This window comes from Cupressus sempervirens, chromosome 8 (assembly GCF_028749045.1).
Source record: "Cupressus sempervirens isolate cs-2001-9-10 chromosome 8, ASM2874904v1, whole genome shotgun sequence".
NCBI classification, from domain to species: Eukaryota; Viridiplantae; Streptophyta; class Pinopsida; order Cupressales; family Cupressaceae; genus Cupressus; species Cupressus sempervirens.
Genome location: NC_143125.1, coordinates 511,535,658 through 511,553,949, shown reverse-complemented (window position 1 = coordinate 511,553,949; position 18,292 = coordinate 511,535,658). Strand labels below are relative to the sequence as shown.

Below are 18,292 nucleotides of genomic sequence, written 5' to 3'. Positions count from 1 at the left end.
AAAGTCAGAATGTGTCCTCTCAAACATTTTTAATTTCAACCTCAATATTTTGTTTTCCATTTTACAAATGGATCCTCTTGCTACCCTTTTGCGATTTTTAGGTTTTTTTTGAATGCAAGTACAAGTCAGACCAAATCAGATTTTATAAAACGGAGAAATAAAATTCATTTTCACTTGGAGAACCAATTTTAATCAGCAAAATTTGATGCCCAGGCGATCTGAAGTTGTTCTAAGGAAAGGGGGCAAATATCTTTGATACTCCAAGTGTAGGAATGAGGGAGGTTTGGAATCCGACCTTGTCTCAGTCCCACTGGAATGAGGGAAGGTTGGAATCCAACCTTCTCTCAATCCCTTAGAAATTTTGTTGCAGTGAATGCACCCTTTTCATATATTGTCTGATTTTTCTCTTGCCCAGATTTGTGTTGTTTGGGGGCTTGAGTTGATTGAAATTCAGACTGTGATCGATCCTTTTTGGGTCTGATTTGATAAAGGTTTTATCTTTGGATGCCTTGAATTTGATTATGTTCATTAAGGACCAATTTTATGCTTTTAATTTCACCTATTTTTGGCCCATGTAATGCAAAGTTCACCTTATTGCGAGGGTGCATACTTTTGGTTAGCTTTATATTTGGGAACAAGACAAGGTCAGAATCCAACTTGGTTTCAATCCCACGGGAATTAGGGAAGGTCGGAATCCGACCTGCTTTCAATCCCTTGCAATTTTTTTGTCCAAGATTCTTAACTCGCCTTCATATATTAATTTTTCAACTTTGATTTTCCCCCTTAGCAATCATGGTTTTACATTTTCTTCACGATTGCCTTGGACTGAGTTTTCTGTATGTTTGAAAGATCGCCTAAATTGCTGGATCAGAATAGCATGTTTCTTGAGAAGTTTGACCTCTCCTTGCTCACCCAAATCTGCCCTTGGAAAAATTCTGATTTATATCCTTAGTTTTCATTTCAGAATTACCAAGGCATTTGAGATGAAGAAATATTCTAGGTGAAAGAGGTGGTAACCCAAGATGGCAGTTTCGGGTGGAATGGGAGAGGGTCTGAATCCGACCTGCTCTCAATTCAGCTGGAATGAGGTGTCATGAGACCTAATAATAATAAAACTATAATAAACTAACATAATTTATCCTTAGTCTAATATAACCTGTCCTTAATCTAAATGGTCTATGCACGTGTGTGTAATCTAAGTCAGTAAAGAAAAATAATAATAACAAATAACAATTGATACAAACTGAGAAAGATAATGTATGAAAACAATAAAGAATATTGGAACTCAAATTATCATAGAAAATTGGCCTAAACATGTCACAAGTAACCATTTATGCATATACAAGAATATTAAATTATATTATGGATCTAATAATCGAATCCATATGATTTGGAAACAAATTGTATTAATTTATTTACAATACTATTATTCATATTACTGTTGAATCACATTAAGTCACTCAGTACATCATAATATAGGACTGCCTAAGTTAAGTGGGTCATTCTAAGTTTCTAACTACACCACCATTGACATGGAACCTATGTGGAGAGTAAAATGCCACAAACTTTAATTTAAAATACATTATCCAACGAATCACAACCATTTTCCCATGGGACACATCATACATTATTACATATGTAAATATCAGTAAAGGCAAATACCCAGGCACCGCAGGAGATACAAGAAAAAATCAGAAAAATGATGACAAAGGGATGACGTGGAGTTTGATTTGGAGTTTAACAGAGCAATAAGGAGGAGGATGATAGAACAAAAAAAAAGAGAGGATATAAATGAACCGTATTGAAAAATGCAAACAAAGTAGCTTGCTCACACCACGTGGATACCATGTAAGGCTAAGGTATAGAAATCATGGGATAAGCAACGAAGAATTGGGAGACTTAGTGGAAATAAAGAAAAAACAAGGTTAAACATAGTAAATAACTACAAAATGACAACCAATTCGCGCAACATATTTACAAAGGATTAGTAAAGGTACTACATTAAAAAGTGAGCAAAAAGAAGCCTTCCAAAAGGCATAAAAACACTGAAACAAAGTAGAGGATATACGTGAGTAAAATGGTATTATTAACTGGAATAAAGATATAATATAAGAGAGGGAATTATAAGTTGTAAGGAATGTTAATGAAATTTTAATAAGGAAATTAAGGGGCATTAAAGAAGGTTAATAAGTAAGCCTTAATATAAATAAGATGGGAGTTTTGAACTTTGGATGTCAAGGACATTTTATTGGTTGAAGATTAGGGGTGATGAGGAACTCATACCAATATGGTGTGTGGGAAAGGGAAAGTTAGTACTGAAAACTCCAAAAAGGTAATAATATTCAGAGTGGCAAGGTTCGTGAGTTTGGATTTCCTTATGGTAGGTACTTTCAACCCACAACTTTGACTTTATCAATACACTTACAAAAAATTGGACAATAAGTGTAAATGGTCTTAGCAACTTCAGGTAGCATCAATTTCGGGTATCTAGGCCTTAGCAAAAGTTTGATGAAGTCCAGGAGGAGAGTGGGAAATCAATCAACCAAGACCTTAGACTTGAGTTTAAGCTTGTGTAAGGGCAGAGTGACCAAGTACAAGGACCACAGGCTGCAAGATGGAATCCTTAAGGTAAGGTGGAATCCACCTACCCTTGAGGATAAAATCCTCTTCATACGGGGATTTCTGCCGCCCTTAATAACATAGATAGTCCTACATTTTGGGCAGCATAGTGCAAAATAAGTCAATGGGGGTCAAGTCTTGTGTTTATAGGGCAGCTTGAAGAGGAATAAAGTTAGATTTTGATTAAGTAAACATACAAAATCCTTGTGTAGGATTTAATCTCCTCCAACCTTAATTTTTGCCCTCTTTAGTTAATGTAATTTAACCTATTGGTGATGACAAAATGCTAAGCAATGAAGAGTGGAGGCCTTGAGGTGGTTGCTAAAGTTGGGGAGAATGGGGCGAAATTTCGGTGAATTGAGATTATAAAAATTCTCGAGTAGGGGCGGAATCTGCCTCCTACCCAACATTTATCCTTGTCCATACTAGATTCCTACTATCTCAAGATGAACAAATTAAGGCAACAACCAAGTTGAGAGTTGAGAAAAGTTTACCAAGGGAATGCGAGTTGAATGAGTATGGAGGTTATGAAGAGGGAAGAAGAGTTAGACAATGGAAATCTCAAATACATCGGTTTTCCTCCTAGCTAGAGGATTTTATCCTCACCTATGTCAAATCTTGCTACCTTGGTAAGGAGGTTTAAGTATTTGCATGAAATGAATTGAATTGTGAACATTTGGTGTCTTAATTTGAGGCTTATCTTGAGTTCGATGGAAGAAGGAAGTTGGTGATGGAGAGAAGATCAAATAGAAAAATCCTCTAGGATGACAGGTTCTGCTAGCCTATGAGGATTCTTAATAACTCTTCCATTGTAAATTTCCACCCTTGCATCTAGAAGGATTAGAACAAACACGAGCACTAAGTCTTTAAATTCGAGTAGGGTAAAGGAGTGGTGGGCTAAAACATATTGATACGGAAGTGGAGAGTGAATTTGTTGGACTAAAGGGAAATTCCTTGAGGAATCTGCCATCCTCCAAGGATATTTTATCCTCCTTACTTCAAGTTTCCACCCTAAGAACGAAATTCCATGAAGGGAATGGAATTTGAGATTGGTCTTTGGTTGCTAAGATCACGTGAAGAAATAAAAACCAAGTCTTGACTGAGGTTGTAAACCTATGTTCCCTTGAGTTTTCGGTACGGGGACGGTGGGGGACGGTGGGACGGGTTTCTAGGACGGCAAATTTTTTTGGCGATTTTGGGGATTGGGGGGGGGGGGGGGGGGGATGACAAATGGGGACGACTATATATATACGGAAATTTTAAAATATACATTGAAATATGCAAATATACATGTCATTCATATGAGCATGTCATTTAAACATTATAGAACCATAACATACAACATTTGAATGCCATCTAGGAAATAATATTTGATTTTAGTACCCAATTGTCAAAATGCATATCAATATTAGTGAACACTGAACAATGAACATTAACAATTGTCAATTGTCAATATCATAATGTCATAATGATAAACATGATAAATCTAAAAATCAAAATCAAAATATGCCCAAAGTTATAGGCCCAAAGGGTAGAGGGCTGCCATAAAGTAATAAGTATCAATGTATCATAATCATGTTCATGTTTAACATAAAATACAAAACATAGAAAAATGAAGCAGCCTGCTGCTCCTATTCTGCTCCTACTGCCTTTTAGGGCATTTGGAGGGGTGGGGCCAACCTGGCCGACCAAGTTGGAGGCTTTAAAATATTTTTTTATGTTAAACTTTTTTAATTTTATGCAAACAAAAAAGGGGGACGGCCAGCCTACCCGGTACGGAAAGGGGACGTTCAAACGTCCCCTTTCTGTACCGGGTACGGCTGGCCGTCCCCCTTTTTTCTCTCTGGTGTCCCCAAGTTTCTGAGACGTCCCTTGCATTTTTTCACTTTTTGGGGATGGCTGGGGGACGTCCCATACCCGTCCCCCTTGTCCCCGAGACGTCTCCATCCCCAAAACACTAGGTTTTAGGCCGGGTACGCGTCCCCGGGGAACATAGTTGTAAACAATGTAAATTTGGAGTGAGAAACCTTGAAAGATTAATGTAAAATTCTCTTAGAGGCTTGAATTCTGCCTAGCTGCTTGCAATAATCCTCCAATGCATAAGGCTTCTACCTTGAAGATGGTGATGTTAGATTAGGTCTTTGATGCTAAGAAGTGATGGGCATTCTAAATTGACAAAGAGAATTCCTTTCCCATGAAGATTTTTATCCCCTCACACCCCAGATTTCTGCTCCATGTCTTGAGGCTTGGTCCAAACATTTGAGTGGCATCAATTTTGGTTTGAACAGAATTGACTTTTTAAAAAACCAATCCCGCTTTCCAAAGTCAGGCTAAGGGCTGATAGGAATTAAATTTAATTGAATTTTTATTGGGCAATCCAGATTAGGTCGTCTCCCTTGAGGAATGTAATCTTTAACCTCTTCAAATGCCTATATAAAGAAGACCGATTCAATTCATTATGCTTCAAATGCATTTAAGCATCCTTAGAATATAAACACCGAAGTACATCCTAATTGGCAGTGAGTTTACATCTTAGGGTGCAGCGATTTTCTTCATGGAAATAGCAGCAAATTATTTCCAAGGATGGCAGATCCAGATAGGGAGGTGTCAAAGATGGCAGATCTGGGCAGATTGCTCTCAAAATTGGACATGAGAAGAAGGAAAGTAGTGCAAGAGCATCCACGGGTCAAAGAGACTCGTCAACAAGTATTTGTTTTGTAATTTGATCAAATTTCTAATAAGGTCTTGAGGACCATTAGGGAGCATTTTGTAATGCTCTGAAACCAATTTGCAAGGTCAAAAGGCCATAAGGTCCCAAATTGCCATGTAAGACTTGATTGGTCAAAATGGATCAAATACCCCAAGTGTGTGGGAAAATTGTAGATTTGATGGTTTTTCATGTTAGGGGCCATGATTGGAATGACTGAAATGTATTTGGGGCTTTGGGTAAGAGTCAAACTTGCAAAAAAATTGCAATGCAACTTTTGCAAGAAATTGTGCAACTGTTGTCAAATTGTAATGCAATGTCTTGTTAGTTCAAATGGCCTATTGGAATTGGTTTGAATAGTTGAAACATGTCTAAAAATGCCTCTTTGGTTCGAGGCATGAGCAAGAGATGTAATTTTGATTGCCAAATATGAGTAAATATTCTGATTTTCACGGTTTTCTGTAACTTTTTGTGGATGGTATGAAGTTGTACGGATTGGTAGGAACCATTAATGCACATACTTGGATAAGCCTCTAAGTTACCTTCATTTGCACCAAGTTTGGCGAAGATTCATTAAGTCCGAAGCAAGTTACATTCATTTTTATCCAAACTGTTCTGAAACCCTCATAGACCTAGGATGCCACTTCATTGCTGAAATGACTTGACTTGCCACCGGCCCAAAATCCTAATTTCTGGGGAAAAGTTAGGTATGAGAATGTATTTTAAGATTTTGAAGGTTTTGGACATGAGAAGAAGTAAAGTGGTGCAGGAGCACCCATGGGTCAAGGAGACTCGTCAACAAGTTTTTGTTTTGTAATTGGATCAAATTTCTAATAAGGTCCTAAGGACCATTAGGGAGCATTTTGTAATGTTCTGAAACCAATTTGCAAGGTCAAAAGGCCATAAGGTCCCAAATTGCCATGTAAGACCTGATTGGTCAAAATGGGTCAAATACCCCAAGTGTGTTGAAAAATTGTAGATTTGATGGTTTTTCATGTTAGGGGCCATGATTGGAATGATTGATATGTATTTGGGGCAATACAAGTTGGGTAAGAGTCAAAATTACAAAAAACATTGCAATGCAACTTTTGTCAAATTGTAATCCAATGTCTTGTTAGATCAAATGGCCTATTGGAATTGGTTCGAATAGTTGAAACATGTCTAAAAATGCCTCTTTGGTTCGAGGCATGAGCAAGAGATAAATTTTGATTGCCAAACATGAGTGAATATTCTGATTTTCACGGTTTTCATTAACTAATTGTGGATGGTATGAAGTTGTACGGATTGGTAGGAACCATTAATGCACATTCTTGGATAGGCCTGTGAGTTACCTTTCATTTGCAACAAGTTTGGTGAAGATTCATTAAGTCCGAAGCAAGTTACATTCATTTTTATCCAAACTGGTCTGAAACCCTCACAGACTTAGGGTGTCACTTCATTGCTGAAATGACCTGCCTTCCATCCAGCCAAAAATCCTAATTCCTGGGGAAAAGTTAGGTTTGAGAATGTATTTTAAGAATTTGAAGGTTTTGGAGTGGTCTCGTATGATGGCTAATTTTGGCATCAAGCCCTAGGCCTTGCATCTCAATGTGATAGGCCTTTGATAATAGGAAGTGCAATTTAGGCTGTAAACCCAAAATTGAAGGGGTTAGGCACTAGAAAATGTTGAATTCTGTGTGTCGGAGGTATGGAAGAGATGTTCAAAGTCTTGATGGTGTAGGGAAAGTGATTTTGAGTGGGGTTGCTTTGTAAACTTAGGTCTGATAGCCCTATTAGGTTAGTGCAATCATTGATAGTTTCCCTATCAAAATTGTGAGTCATAAATTGGTTCTAGCATATTCTTTTTAACTCCCAAAAGGGTATCTTGGATGATGGTTTGATTTAGTCCATGGTCAAGGGTTAGCAAGAAAAGGTCAAAATACTTGCTAGATAGGGCTAGTAGCAATTGGGCTTGTTGTGAAGCAAGTGTCACAAACAAAGTTGATGGGTCTAAACAATGATGAAATTGTGATGGTTTTGGTCCTAAAGTGAAGGGAAACACAAAAGTTTGTGCTTACACAACTTTTGTAGTGTTGTATTTAATCCCCAATGTAACAAGGTCATGTGTGAAGTTGTCTTGTAAACAAGTTTTGTATGTTGCTGGAAGTGAACTTGTAGTGAGTTGTTGATGGACACAAGAGTGTTTGAGTATGTTTAATCCATCTTGTAAATACATTTTGTTCCCCTAACGAGTCTTATGTTTGTTGTGCCAAGAAGGACCATGAAGAGTTGAAGGCTTTTTGAATAGTTGTTGTGATCCATGAACTTGAAGGTTTGAGTAGGGGTTCCACTGTGCCTTATAGCCTGTGCATCATAGTGTTATTAGAGCCTAAAAATCTAGGCTTGGGTTGAGAAGAAGTTATGAGAAAGCAAGGAGTTGGCAAAATGCCTCCAAAGGATGTGTTTGCAATAATGGCTAGAAGAGTGAAGACCTTAGAGAAGGAGATAGCTGCAGTGAAAACCAAGGAGAGCCGAACAGGAAGAAATGAAGAAGAGAATTGTGTGACAGAGGAAGAAGAGTGGGGAGAAGGAGAAGGAGACCCCCAAAGCAAGGAGGAAGATATCCTTGTTGATCAAAGAAGGTTTATTAATGCCTTGAAAACTGTGAACAAAGAATCTTCTGATATCAAAATGGATCTCCCTATGTATAATTGGAAGATGGATGTTGAGGAAGTTGTAGAGTGGATATATGCCCTAAACAACTAGCTTGAGTATAGAGAAATACAATATACTTGACTACAAGAAGGTAATGTTTGCAAAGACTAAGTTGAAAGGGGTTGTTCTGACATGGTGGAACTATACTCAGGGTGAAAGAGTAAAGATAGGAAGGGATATGATCAACTCTTGGAATATAGTGGTAGCCAAGATCAAGGTACAATTCATGCCTACAAATTATGAAGTGCAAGTCTATAGGAGACTGTAGATCTTGAAACAAAGAGATTTGTATGTGGGATACTATACTGAGGAATTCCACAAGTTGAGCCTCAAATCAGGACACTACGAGGAGAGGAGAAAGTCACTAAATACTTGAATGGGCTAAAGTTTAGCATTAGAGATAAGATCAATTTGATGACTCCAAAACAATAGATGAGTGCTTTCAAATAGCCTTAAGGGGAGAGGAAAAGCTAAAGAGGAAGGGTGAATAACAAGGATGGGTTAGAGATGGAAAGAATTTCAGAGGAAGAGGAAGTTTTTGGAGGAAGGATTCAATTTCAAAACCCAAGGCGAGTCTAGCCGCCAGGAGCAGAATGGAGACTCAGGTTCAAGAGGAGGCATTAGGGGAAGGAGACCCAATAGAAGAGGAAGCTTTGGAAGACAATGTAAAGGTCAATGTTTTCACGTTACAATTGTAACTAGGTAGGGCATATTGCAAATGTCTCGAGAAACAAGCCTCAAGCTCTCATGGAGGGGAGAGAAGGAACTAGTTAATCCAAGAAGATAGTCGAAGTATTGCTGCCCCAATCAGACCTGCATACCCAAAGTATGGAGAAAATTTGAATGATGAGGAGAACCTTGTTGAAAGTACCTAGTATGCAAGAACCACCTCTGAAAAAGTCATTGTTCAAGACTACCTACAAATCAAATGGAAAGGTATGCAAAGTTTTTGTCTATTCTAGTTCAAATGAGAATTTGGTTTTAGTAGAAATGGTAGAAAAGTTAAAACTAAAGAAATTAACCCATCCCAACCCTTACAAGGTGTCATGGTTAAGGGGCAACAAGTCTTGGTGGATGAACAATCATGGCTAGAATTTCAGATAGGAGAGTAAAGAGATAGGATCCGTTGTGATGTGATCCCTATGGATGCTTGCCATTTGTTATTAGGATCTGATAAAATGACCCCTTTGTAGATTGAGGAGATTGCTAGGCAAGTGCAAGATTTGTTAGACAAGGGTTTGGTGAGGAAAAGCCCAAGTCCATGTGCAATACCCATTCTTTTGGCACCAATGAAAGATGGTACATGGAGGCCATGTATAGATTCTAGGGCAACAAATAAGATCACTATAAGATATAGGTTCCCAATGTCTAGAATGGAAGATTTGATGGATTGTTTAGGTGAGTCAACCTATTTCTCAAAAATTGACCTAAAGAGCGGATATCACCAAATAAGGATAAGGGAGGGGCATGAATGGAAGACTGCCTTCAAAACTAATGAAGGCTTATATGAATGGTTGGTGATGCCCATTGGGCTATTAAATGTTCCTAGTACATTTATACGCCTCATGAGTGGGGTCCTAAAACCTTTTGTTGATAAATTTGTGGTGGTTTATTTAGATGACATTTTGTTGTTTAACACTTCGAGGGAGGAGCATTGAAGCATCTAGACATGGTGTTGAACAGGTTGCTTGAAGAACAACTTATGATAAACTTGGAAAAGAGTGATGTTATGAGGGAAGAACTTGTTTACCTTGGGTTTGTGATTTCAAGAGGTAGTTTGAAGATGAATCCATCCAAGGTAGAAGCTATCCTCATTTGCCCTACCCCAAAGATAGTGGGTAATCTCAGAATTTTCCATGGGTTAGCCATTTTTTATAGAAAATTTATCATAAACTTTATTAATAAATGCACCTATGATAAAAACAATCAGGGGTGTAGCATATGTAAATTTGTTTGGACTAAAGCTATAGATGAAGGATTTGAATACCTTAAGAAGAGAGTGACCCAACAACCAATCTTGGTATTACCAGGTTTCAATAAGGTATTCACCATAGAGTGTGATGCAAGCAACCAAGCCATAAAAGAAGCCCTAAGCTAGGAAGGCAAACGAACGAATTTTTTTGTGAAAAGCTCAATAAGGCCAAGAGGAAATATTCCTCATATGATCTTGAATTATTTGCAATGGTGCAAGCTTTAAAAAAGTGGACACTATTTATTGGCTAGGGAATTTATTGTATATATTGATGATCATGCTTTGAGTTTTTTGAACAGTTAGGATAAGTTGAATCATAGGCACATAAGGTGGGTGGAGAATTTGCAGACATACACCTTTAACATCTAATATAAAAGGGCTAAGCTAATAAGGTAACAGATGCTCTAAGCAAGAGGACTTTGGCTATGTAGGAAATACAATTGCAAAGCATGGGGATTAAATTCCTCAAGGGCGTGTGTGAAGATGATGGAGACTTTAAAGAAGTCTCTAAGGTTTGCAGATAGTTTTCTCATTCTTGTCATCTTGAATATTTAGAGTATATGTTGGAGGATAAACTATTGTTCAAGGGGTGTTAGTTACGTGTTCCAAAGTGTTATATAAGGGAGAACAATGCAAAAGAAAAATATTGTTGGAGTTTAGGGGGTACTTTTGTTAAGACGAGACATTGAAATAAGTTAGGAGATCCTACTACTGGCCTAGGATGCATATAGATGTCAGAAAGTTGGTAAAGGGGTGTAGCATTTGTCAAAGGGCCAAGGGATCTTCATCTAATATAGTATTATATCAACCACTCCCAATACCCAGTAGACCATGAGAAAGTATCAATATGGATTTTGTATTTGATGAAAGAGCATCCTTGGGTCTCTGGCTATCTCATCACCCAAAACTATTTCCTTTTTGTTTATCTGTTTCACTATTCATTACGACAACTTCCTGTTGTTTTAGCTTGTGATCAATCCAGTTGGCTCATTTCCTTATGTGGTCCTTATGGCGTGATCTAGGCATTGTGGACTTACTTATGTCTAGGTTTTCATCTTGATCTAATGTTTCCAAATAAAGATACCTTAAGATTGGTTCGATCCTATTTTGGCTTTCTTGTTCTAATGACCAGGTTAGTGAGATTCATCTTGCGACGGAGATTCGTAACTTGTGATGCATGCTGATGAATTGTTCTATGTTGTAATATGTTTCATCGACCCTCTTGTATGTTTGCAAGGCATGATGTATTCATATGGGGGTCATTCTTATAATTTGGTGTCATATCCCCATTTTAAGATAGAATTTTAATAATAATTAGTTAATAAAATGTTTATTTTCTGGAATAGATTGTGTAGAGATTTTTCATCAACGTTTCGAATCACACTACGTGATCCATCATCAGGAAGATAGAGCAAGAGATGTCAAATAATGCTCTATCTTCCTGATGATGGATCACGTAGTGTGATTCGAAACGTTGATGAAAAATCTCTACACAATCTATTCCAGAAAATAAACATTTTAAATCATGGATTGTGGAAATCTGATTGCATTAATTAATAAAATGTTATTAAATAGATAATAATAATAAAGTAATATTTATAAAACTAGGAAATAATAATTATTTAATCTATATTATTAATGAAATAATATTTAGTATGATATTTTAAATAATTAAAAAATAATAAATTTTCAAAAAGTAAATAAAGAAATTAAATAAAATACAAGAGACAATATTGTAGAAAGCATGTTCACTTTCTAAATAGAATTTCATAATAAATAATAATAAACACAAATAAGTAAGTAAACAAATAATATAACATAGAATAATATAATAATCATGGTCAATGCATGTGACCATGATGTTAATGAGTGGACGATGTCTAATGTTTGTCTACCTATCCACAATAATGCTAGAACCCCCATCCACATAATGCTAGAACCCGACTCCATCCAACATGCCTTTATTGTCTCCATCAAAATCCCAACCTTGTTATACTAACTATCCAAGATTGTCGTCCTTAATTTGTGCTCACTAGGTGGCACAGATGATGGCCATTCGTCCTTCGCCACCATGGACATCATCTTCCTATAGTAGGAAGATTGAGTAACATGTAATGGGATGTCATTGGCAAAAAAGAATTCACCAATGACATTTTCTAGCTTATTTGTTAGGTGCACGTTAAATAAACCAGAAATGGGGTTAGAAGTACTAGAACTTCATGCCTTCCTTTTCCCCTTGCTGTTGTCGCCTATTGAAATACGTCCTTGCTCTTTGATGCAGGATACATGTAGAAGTATCTCACTACCTCTGTAACTGCTGAATAGCTTGAACCTGTTTCCTACCAGCCAAGGATTTAGGCATTGGAACTGCACTATCATCAGGAATGCCCCACAGTTTGTTTATTCCAATTCTATACCTCACATTGTTAGTATTTCCAAGGAATTTGCAGGAATTCACACCATATCCAGTCCAAAAGAGGTGTGAGTTAACTCTGGTACTGCTGCCATGTCATTCTACACCACAACTACATTTTCATTTCCATGTACCGCCGCCTTTACCTGTATGTAAAACCCCCAAATGGCTATAGCTTACACACAGAGTTTCACTGAATATTGATTATTTCTCCTTAAGATTTTCAAATAAAATGCTAGATCAAAGGTAATGCTAAAATAAACTATATGACTATGGCTGAATTACAATTCTAAGTCTTCTCTTGCATTCAATCTCACAAACACAATCCAACTGTGCTCAATTTCAACACAATGATTACTTGATGTTTCAAATTACAATCAAATATGACTAACACAACAATTGAACTTGCAATAGCCTGTAAATTTTAAAGATGTTGCAACAGATAATAACCACAGTAAAATTGGATTTGCTCTAAATTCATTTACAAAGCAAAGGAACCCATTTTATATCTCTAGCTCCATGATCACAATTGTTGATTGCAACTCCAGTATAGATGATCGTTGCCACCCAAACTTAATTACAATTTCTAAGATTATTAAGACATCTCCAATTGCTGATCACTGCGCTTCAATAGTGAATGTAGGCTCAAACTGGCGGATTAGCTGTCCTTTCGCACCCGCAGGCCACCAAAATCATACATGCCCTCGAATATGTCAATTGCATGCCATGAAATGAATAGTAGGGCTGCCTAAATTGAATCACAGGCTCTAGATATGGGTCATAAGCCCTAAAAATTGCAGCTTGGGCCCTCAAGAAAATGCTCACAGGCCTGTCCAACAAATGCTAACCACAGATAACCACGCCTAGGAAGTTTGGCATGAACTCCAGCAAGGAAACCGCCCAGGAACAATGGCGATCTAAGGGCCTTAGGAAAACATAGTCCCTTCTGCTATAAATGCAGTCTCCAGTAATGAAACAATGGGCCTGTAGATAGATCACAAGGCTCCCAAATTACTTGCAGCATCTTTAGATCAATTTGCAGGGATGCTGAATTAGATCAAACTCCTCACAAGTCAGTCCAACACAATAAAATCCAGCCAAGAAATCTCCTTAGACACAGTTGCTACAATAAGAGAATGAAAAATTGTATACCTCAGCACAATTTGCAAGAGTAATTCTCAGAATAACCCTTATACTTCAGCAAGGGCACGTAATTCAAAAAATTTAGGAAAAGCCACAAAGGCAACAAAAGAAAATAAATATTCAAGCGTGCTTTTTGCAAAGAAATGAGCTCATATTTATAATCCCTTGTTGACAAAAGTTTCCAAAAGAACTCACTTTAGAAACTGCAGAAGTTTCCCAAAAGAACTTAGCTCTTCAAACTTTCCAACACAACTCTTTAGTAATATTTCTTAATATCATTATTATAATAAAATATTATTAAAAATGCAACTTTAATAATTAATTAATAGATAAGAGCTCATGCAATTAATTACCACATCTGTTGCAGGTGACAACCAACTGCTAGAGCCACTCACACTACCGAAAATGGTAACTGCCAAAATAGGCTTTATAAAAATAGTAAGTCCACAACTAAGACCCCCAAATCACCTTGTCAGCTCAAGAGGGTCGCTATGATGAGCTAACTCCATTAATTGCACAGACTCACCAAAAACGGGAACATCACACTGCAGGGAGTGACATTATGATAGCAAATTGTTTTAGAGGGGATTTTGAATCAAAAGGACCCTTAGCAAATGGTGCCAGTTTCAGACGGGCAATTAATAGAAGGTGCTCTTGGTGTAACATAAGGAGGTTTGGAATCTGCCTCTAGATCACCATCATGCTCAGGTTTATACTCGGATAAATTGACACTTTGACTTCCCTCATGCACTTCCATATCTTCTACACTTTGACTAGAAGCCATTTATACATTGCATTTTACAAAATCATAGATTTCAGCCTAATTATTAAATTATAAAATAATTATAACTACTTTCAGCCCAGTTTAGAAATTAAAATAAGTTTAAGCCTATCTTAATAACCAAAAATAATGATATAATGACATAATGCAGTCAAAATTAAAATTTCAAAAAAAAAGAAACTACCAACACAAATCTTAAAGATTTAAAGTTTTAAAGTTAAACAATGCATTCTAATGACAATTTTGAACATGTAGTTTTGAATTTCTTTGGCAAGAAACTAGAATGAAAATCTGAAAATAAATGTAAAACAAAGGAAATAGTAAAATAAAAAGGTTAAAACCTACCTTGTGCTTGATGAGTCACTTGTGATTTGAACATCTAGTTTTGAATTTTTTTGGCAAGAAACTAGAATGAAAATCTGAAAATAAATGTAAAACAAAGGAAATAGTAAAATAAAAAGTTAAAACCTGCCTTGTGTTTGATGAGTCACTTGCAAGATTGAATCTTCTTGCTCCTCTTGATCTTGCGATCACTTACAAAATCACTCTCTAAGCTCTTTCAAACTCTTCACTTTGGTCTTAGTTGCAAACAAAAAGGAAAAAGCCAAATGAAGTATATGGGCCTTTTGAAGGCTTAGAGGGCCCTACATGGGACCCACATAGTCTTAGGATTCAATATTTAAAAAATTAAAACAAAGCTAAATTTTTTCACTTTATGGACTGCCATTGTCGACCACACCTCGTCCCATCCTAGGTGCGGTTGAGGGATGCTTGGCTGTCTCTTGGTAACATCCCCCCGCACTGACGTCCTGGAGTTCTGAACAAGGTTAGCAACGATGGCCAAAAAATGCTGGTGGAGATGCTTAGGTGCATGATATACCTGCCCCAATGATGTCCCAACACCTGGTTCAAGGGGGTCTGGACTTGGGTGCGCATCCCCATGTTACACTAGTCAAAACACACATCAACACCTATAAATTCCTTTTACAACTCATTTATTTGTTCAGCATGTTTTTACATTTCCTATTTCAAGAGACCCAACTTTTGGAGGCCATAGCTTCTAGATTGGGTGTTTGATTGGCGAACTATTTGAAGTACGGAAATCTCGTGATATGATCTATCAAGCTATAACACACATTGATTATAGACGCTTTCAATTTGTTTTGAAGCCTCTAAAGCCTTCAAAATTAAATTCGTAAAATTTCTTTGCTAACTAAAAGCTCAATATCTTCTAATCTAAACAATATGTTCTAATCCAAAAATGATCTTGTAATGACAATTTATTGGCATGCATATGTAGCCCATCCAAACATTTGGGGAAAGTTTAGGGAAAATTTGTGCTTGAATGTAAATTTATTATTATGTAAATGCAAGGTTGAGAGGCATATTCAAATAGTTGTGATGTTGTGAGAATTGTTCTAAATGGTGCTTATCATAATAGGTTCACATTGCAAACCGACCCCAGATGAACAATAATGAGACTCGAATCTGAAAGAGTTGTAATGTGATGAACATTGTGCGTTTAACTTTTTCTCTACAACAAAATAATGTCTCAGTTCTTTATGAATGATAGTTTGCATTCAAAGATGCAATAGGCTATCTCATTAGCTTGCTCACCTTGCTTCAGTGGAGGGGTATAGGTTGGGTTCCTAGTTAATTTGTGTTCATGGACCTATAAGGAAATCCACATGTTCATGAACAACAACATATGTTTCTGTTGAAAGCAACAAAAGATAAGCTTATAGCTGTTATAGCACCAACAATCATGGTTTGTAGATGCTCTAAATTACCAAAGAATCAACCCTTGTAATTTCTTATGATGTTTAAATAATAGGAAGAAAATTTCAGAAAGAAAAAAATTGTACTTCCTAATTGTAGTTGATGTTTAAACATTTATGTTTATTCTTTTAGGGCATTTATCTGATGCAGCAGTAAAAATGACCAAGCTTCAAGTATGCTTAGAACATTTGCTATGACCAATGTCTTGAGCTGTTTTGTAAATTTTTTGTTGAGATCTTGTTGAGTTTTTTTGTTTTTCTTCCCACAATTCATATGGTAGGTTTGTAAAAGCTTCCTTAAAATTGATTTCATCATGTATTAAAGGGTTATGTATACAATTAACAAAGAGGAAATTGCTCGACTGATGATGATAATTGTCAAGAGTCTATATTTTGCATCATTAATATAACTGGCAGATTCAAGTCAAGATAGCATAATAAAATATGAAATACTATTGAGCTAACAGATGTATGTTTTGTATTCTATTAAATATAAGCAACAGTCCTTATCACAGGTATCTTGAATCTTCTAAATTATCCTTTAATTCTAAATTGATTGTGATTCAAAATTTTGCACATAGCAAACGTTCTATGATCTTATAGGTCATCAATCACATGTCATGTACATTCACTGCGTTCCCTTTTAAGATTTGATTCTTGTAAGTTTAATGGTTGTGTTTGTGAAATCATTTGCCTTCTACCTGTTTTTTACTACCAAATAATGTGACAGTGTAAGCACGCACTGTAGAGAGGTTATTGTCATTTCTTTATTTATGTTCTGCAGCTTTTGTGGCTAAATTGCAGTAATTTGTTTTTGATTTTTACCTGATGTGCTCCGATAAATTCTGGTATGGCAGGTAACCAATGGGTTTGAGACAAAGTTGCTCAAATGGCGAGGATTTAAATGCGCACTTGCTGAAGGATCCTGTTTCATTGTCTGAAGATGAGGAATGTGGTATTTCTGGAAAGATTTTATACAGGGCAACATTTGATGAGCTTGAAAACAATCATGTGAATTATGACACAGTGCTATGGGTTCTCATATCTTTGCTGTTGATATTGGCATGGGGAGTTGGAATACTTATGCTTATTTACCTTCCCATCAGGAGATATATTTTACGACAGGACCTCCACTCACGTACTCTTTATGTGACATCTCATGCAATAGTCTATAAGGTTTCTTTTCTGTTTATCATGTAATATTTTATGGAATTATGGCAGTCAACTGTTTATATTATAGAAGTATCTCATTAATTTCTTGGCAAACCAAAAGAAATAGTTTCAATTTCTCAGGAAATATTGAGAACCCAAAGACAGTACAATTTTAGAAATAAAGGAAATTATTGGTGCAATCAATAATTATATTTTAAACGCAATCTTATTGCATTGTGAGCGAGAGGGTTAAAGTAAAGGATTTTGTACATGAATTTTGAAGTATTATTTTTTAATAGTAATTTTAAGATAGCTGATTACGTTGAACGCTACATAGTGGATCACTACATAGTTTGACCTTTAAAGTTCAAACTTACAAAATTAATTAAAAACCACAAAATACAAATGTCAGTTTCCTAAGAAACAAAAACTAGACAGAATCAATGAGTCACTTATGCTGAAGCTCCAAAATTCTGTCTTCTAATTTGATTCAATTGTTTTTCTGCTTCATTATATGCCTCAGCCTCCCTTAAAACAAAAAGGTCATCCTCATGAAATTGTGGATCCTTTTCAGCTAAAAGTCATTTTGTGTCTGAATCAATTTCATCGGAGCTTAACAATTGTCTTTCTCAACACTCCTCGATATAATAAAATTAAATACATTAGTTTCTTACCTATACACTAACTATTCTAATTGCAATTTGCAAGAGAACAATAATTGAAATGTGCAAATAGAAACACAAGTTTTCTTTGAATGTTTTTATTCAAGGGTGGACGTTGTGGTTGATGAAAGCCAAATTGATCATATGTTGTCAAGTCAAAAGATTGTATTTTCTCAGAGTGTGATCGAACATACTCCAAGAACTCTTACGAACAGATGAGGTACATGGCTGACACAAACTACACATCATCATCTGTGGAAATATTTTGACATCTTTGCCAAAATAATTGCTATTGTTGACTAGGATAAAAAACAAATTTAATTAGTGTAACACTAGTACTTGGGTACGTTAGGATGGTGGGACTCCACGAC

General features: G+C 36.3%; 1 protein-coding gene across 4 annotated transcripts in view; it reads left to right on the top strand.

Annotated features, from left to right (window-relative positions):
• Nucleotides 1–18,292, top strand: part of LOC149543445 (uncharacterized) — an 86,358-nt gene that overhangs the window by 54,812 nt on the left and 13,254 nt on the right. For all 4 annotated transcript variants that reach the window (XM_089798237.1, XM_089798239.1, XM_089798240.1 and 1 more), the window contains one exon: nucleotides 16,965–17,283. In XM_089798237.1, the coding sequence (XP_089654363.1) occupies nucleotides 16,972–17,283 (312 nt within the window). In that variant the 5' untranslated portion in view covers nucleotides 16,965–16,971. The remainder of the gene's footprint in view (nucleotides 1–16,964; nucleotides 17,284–18,292) is intronic.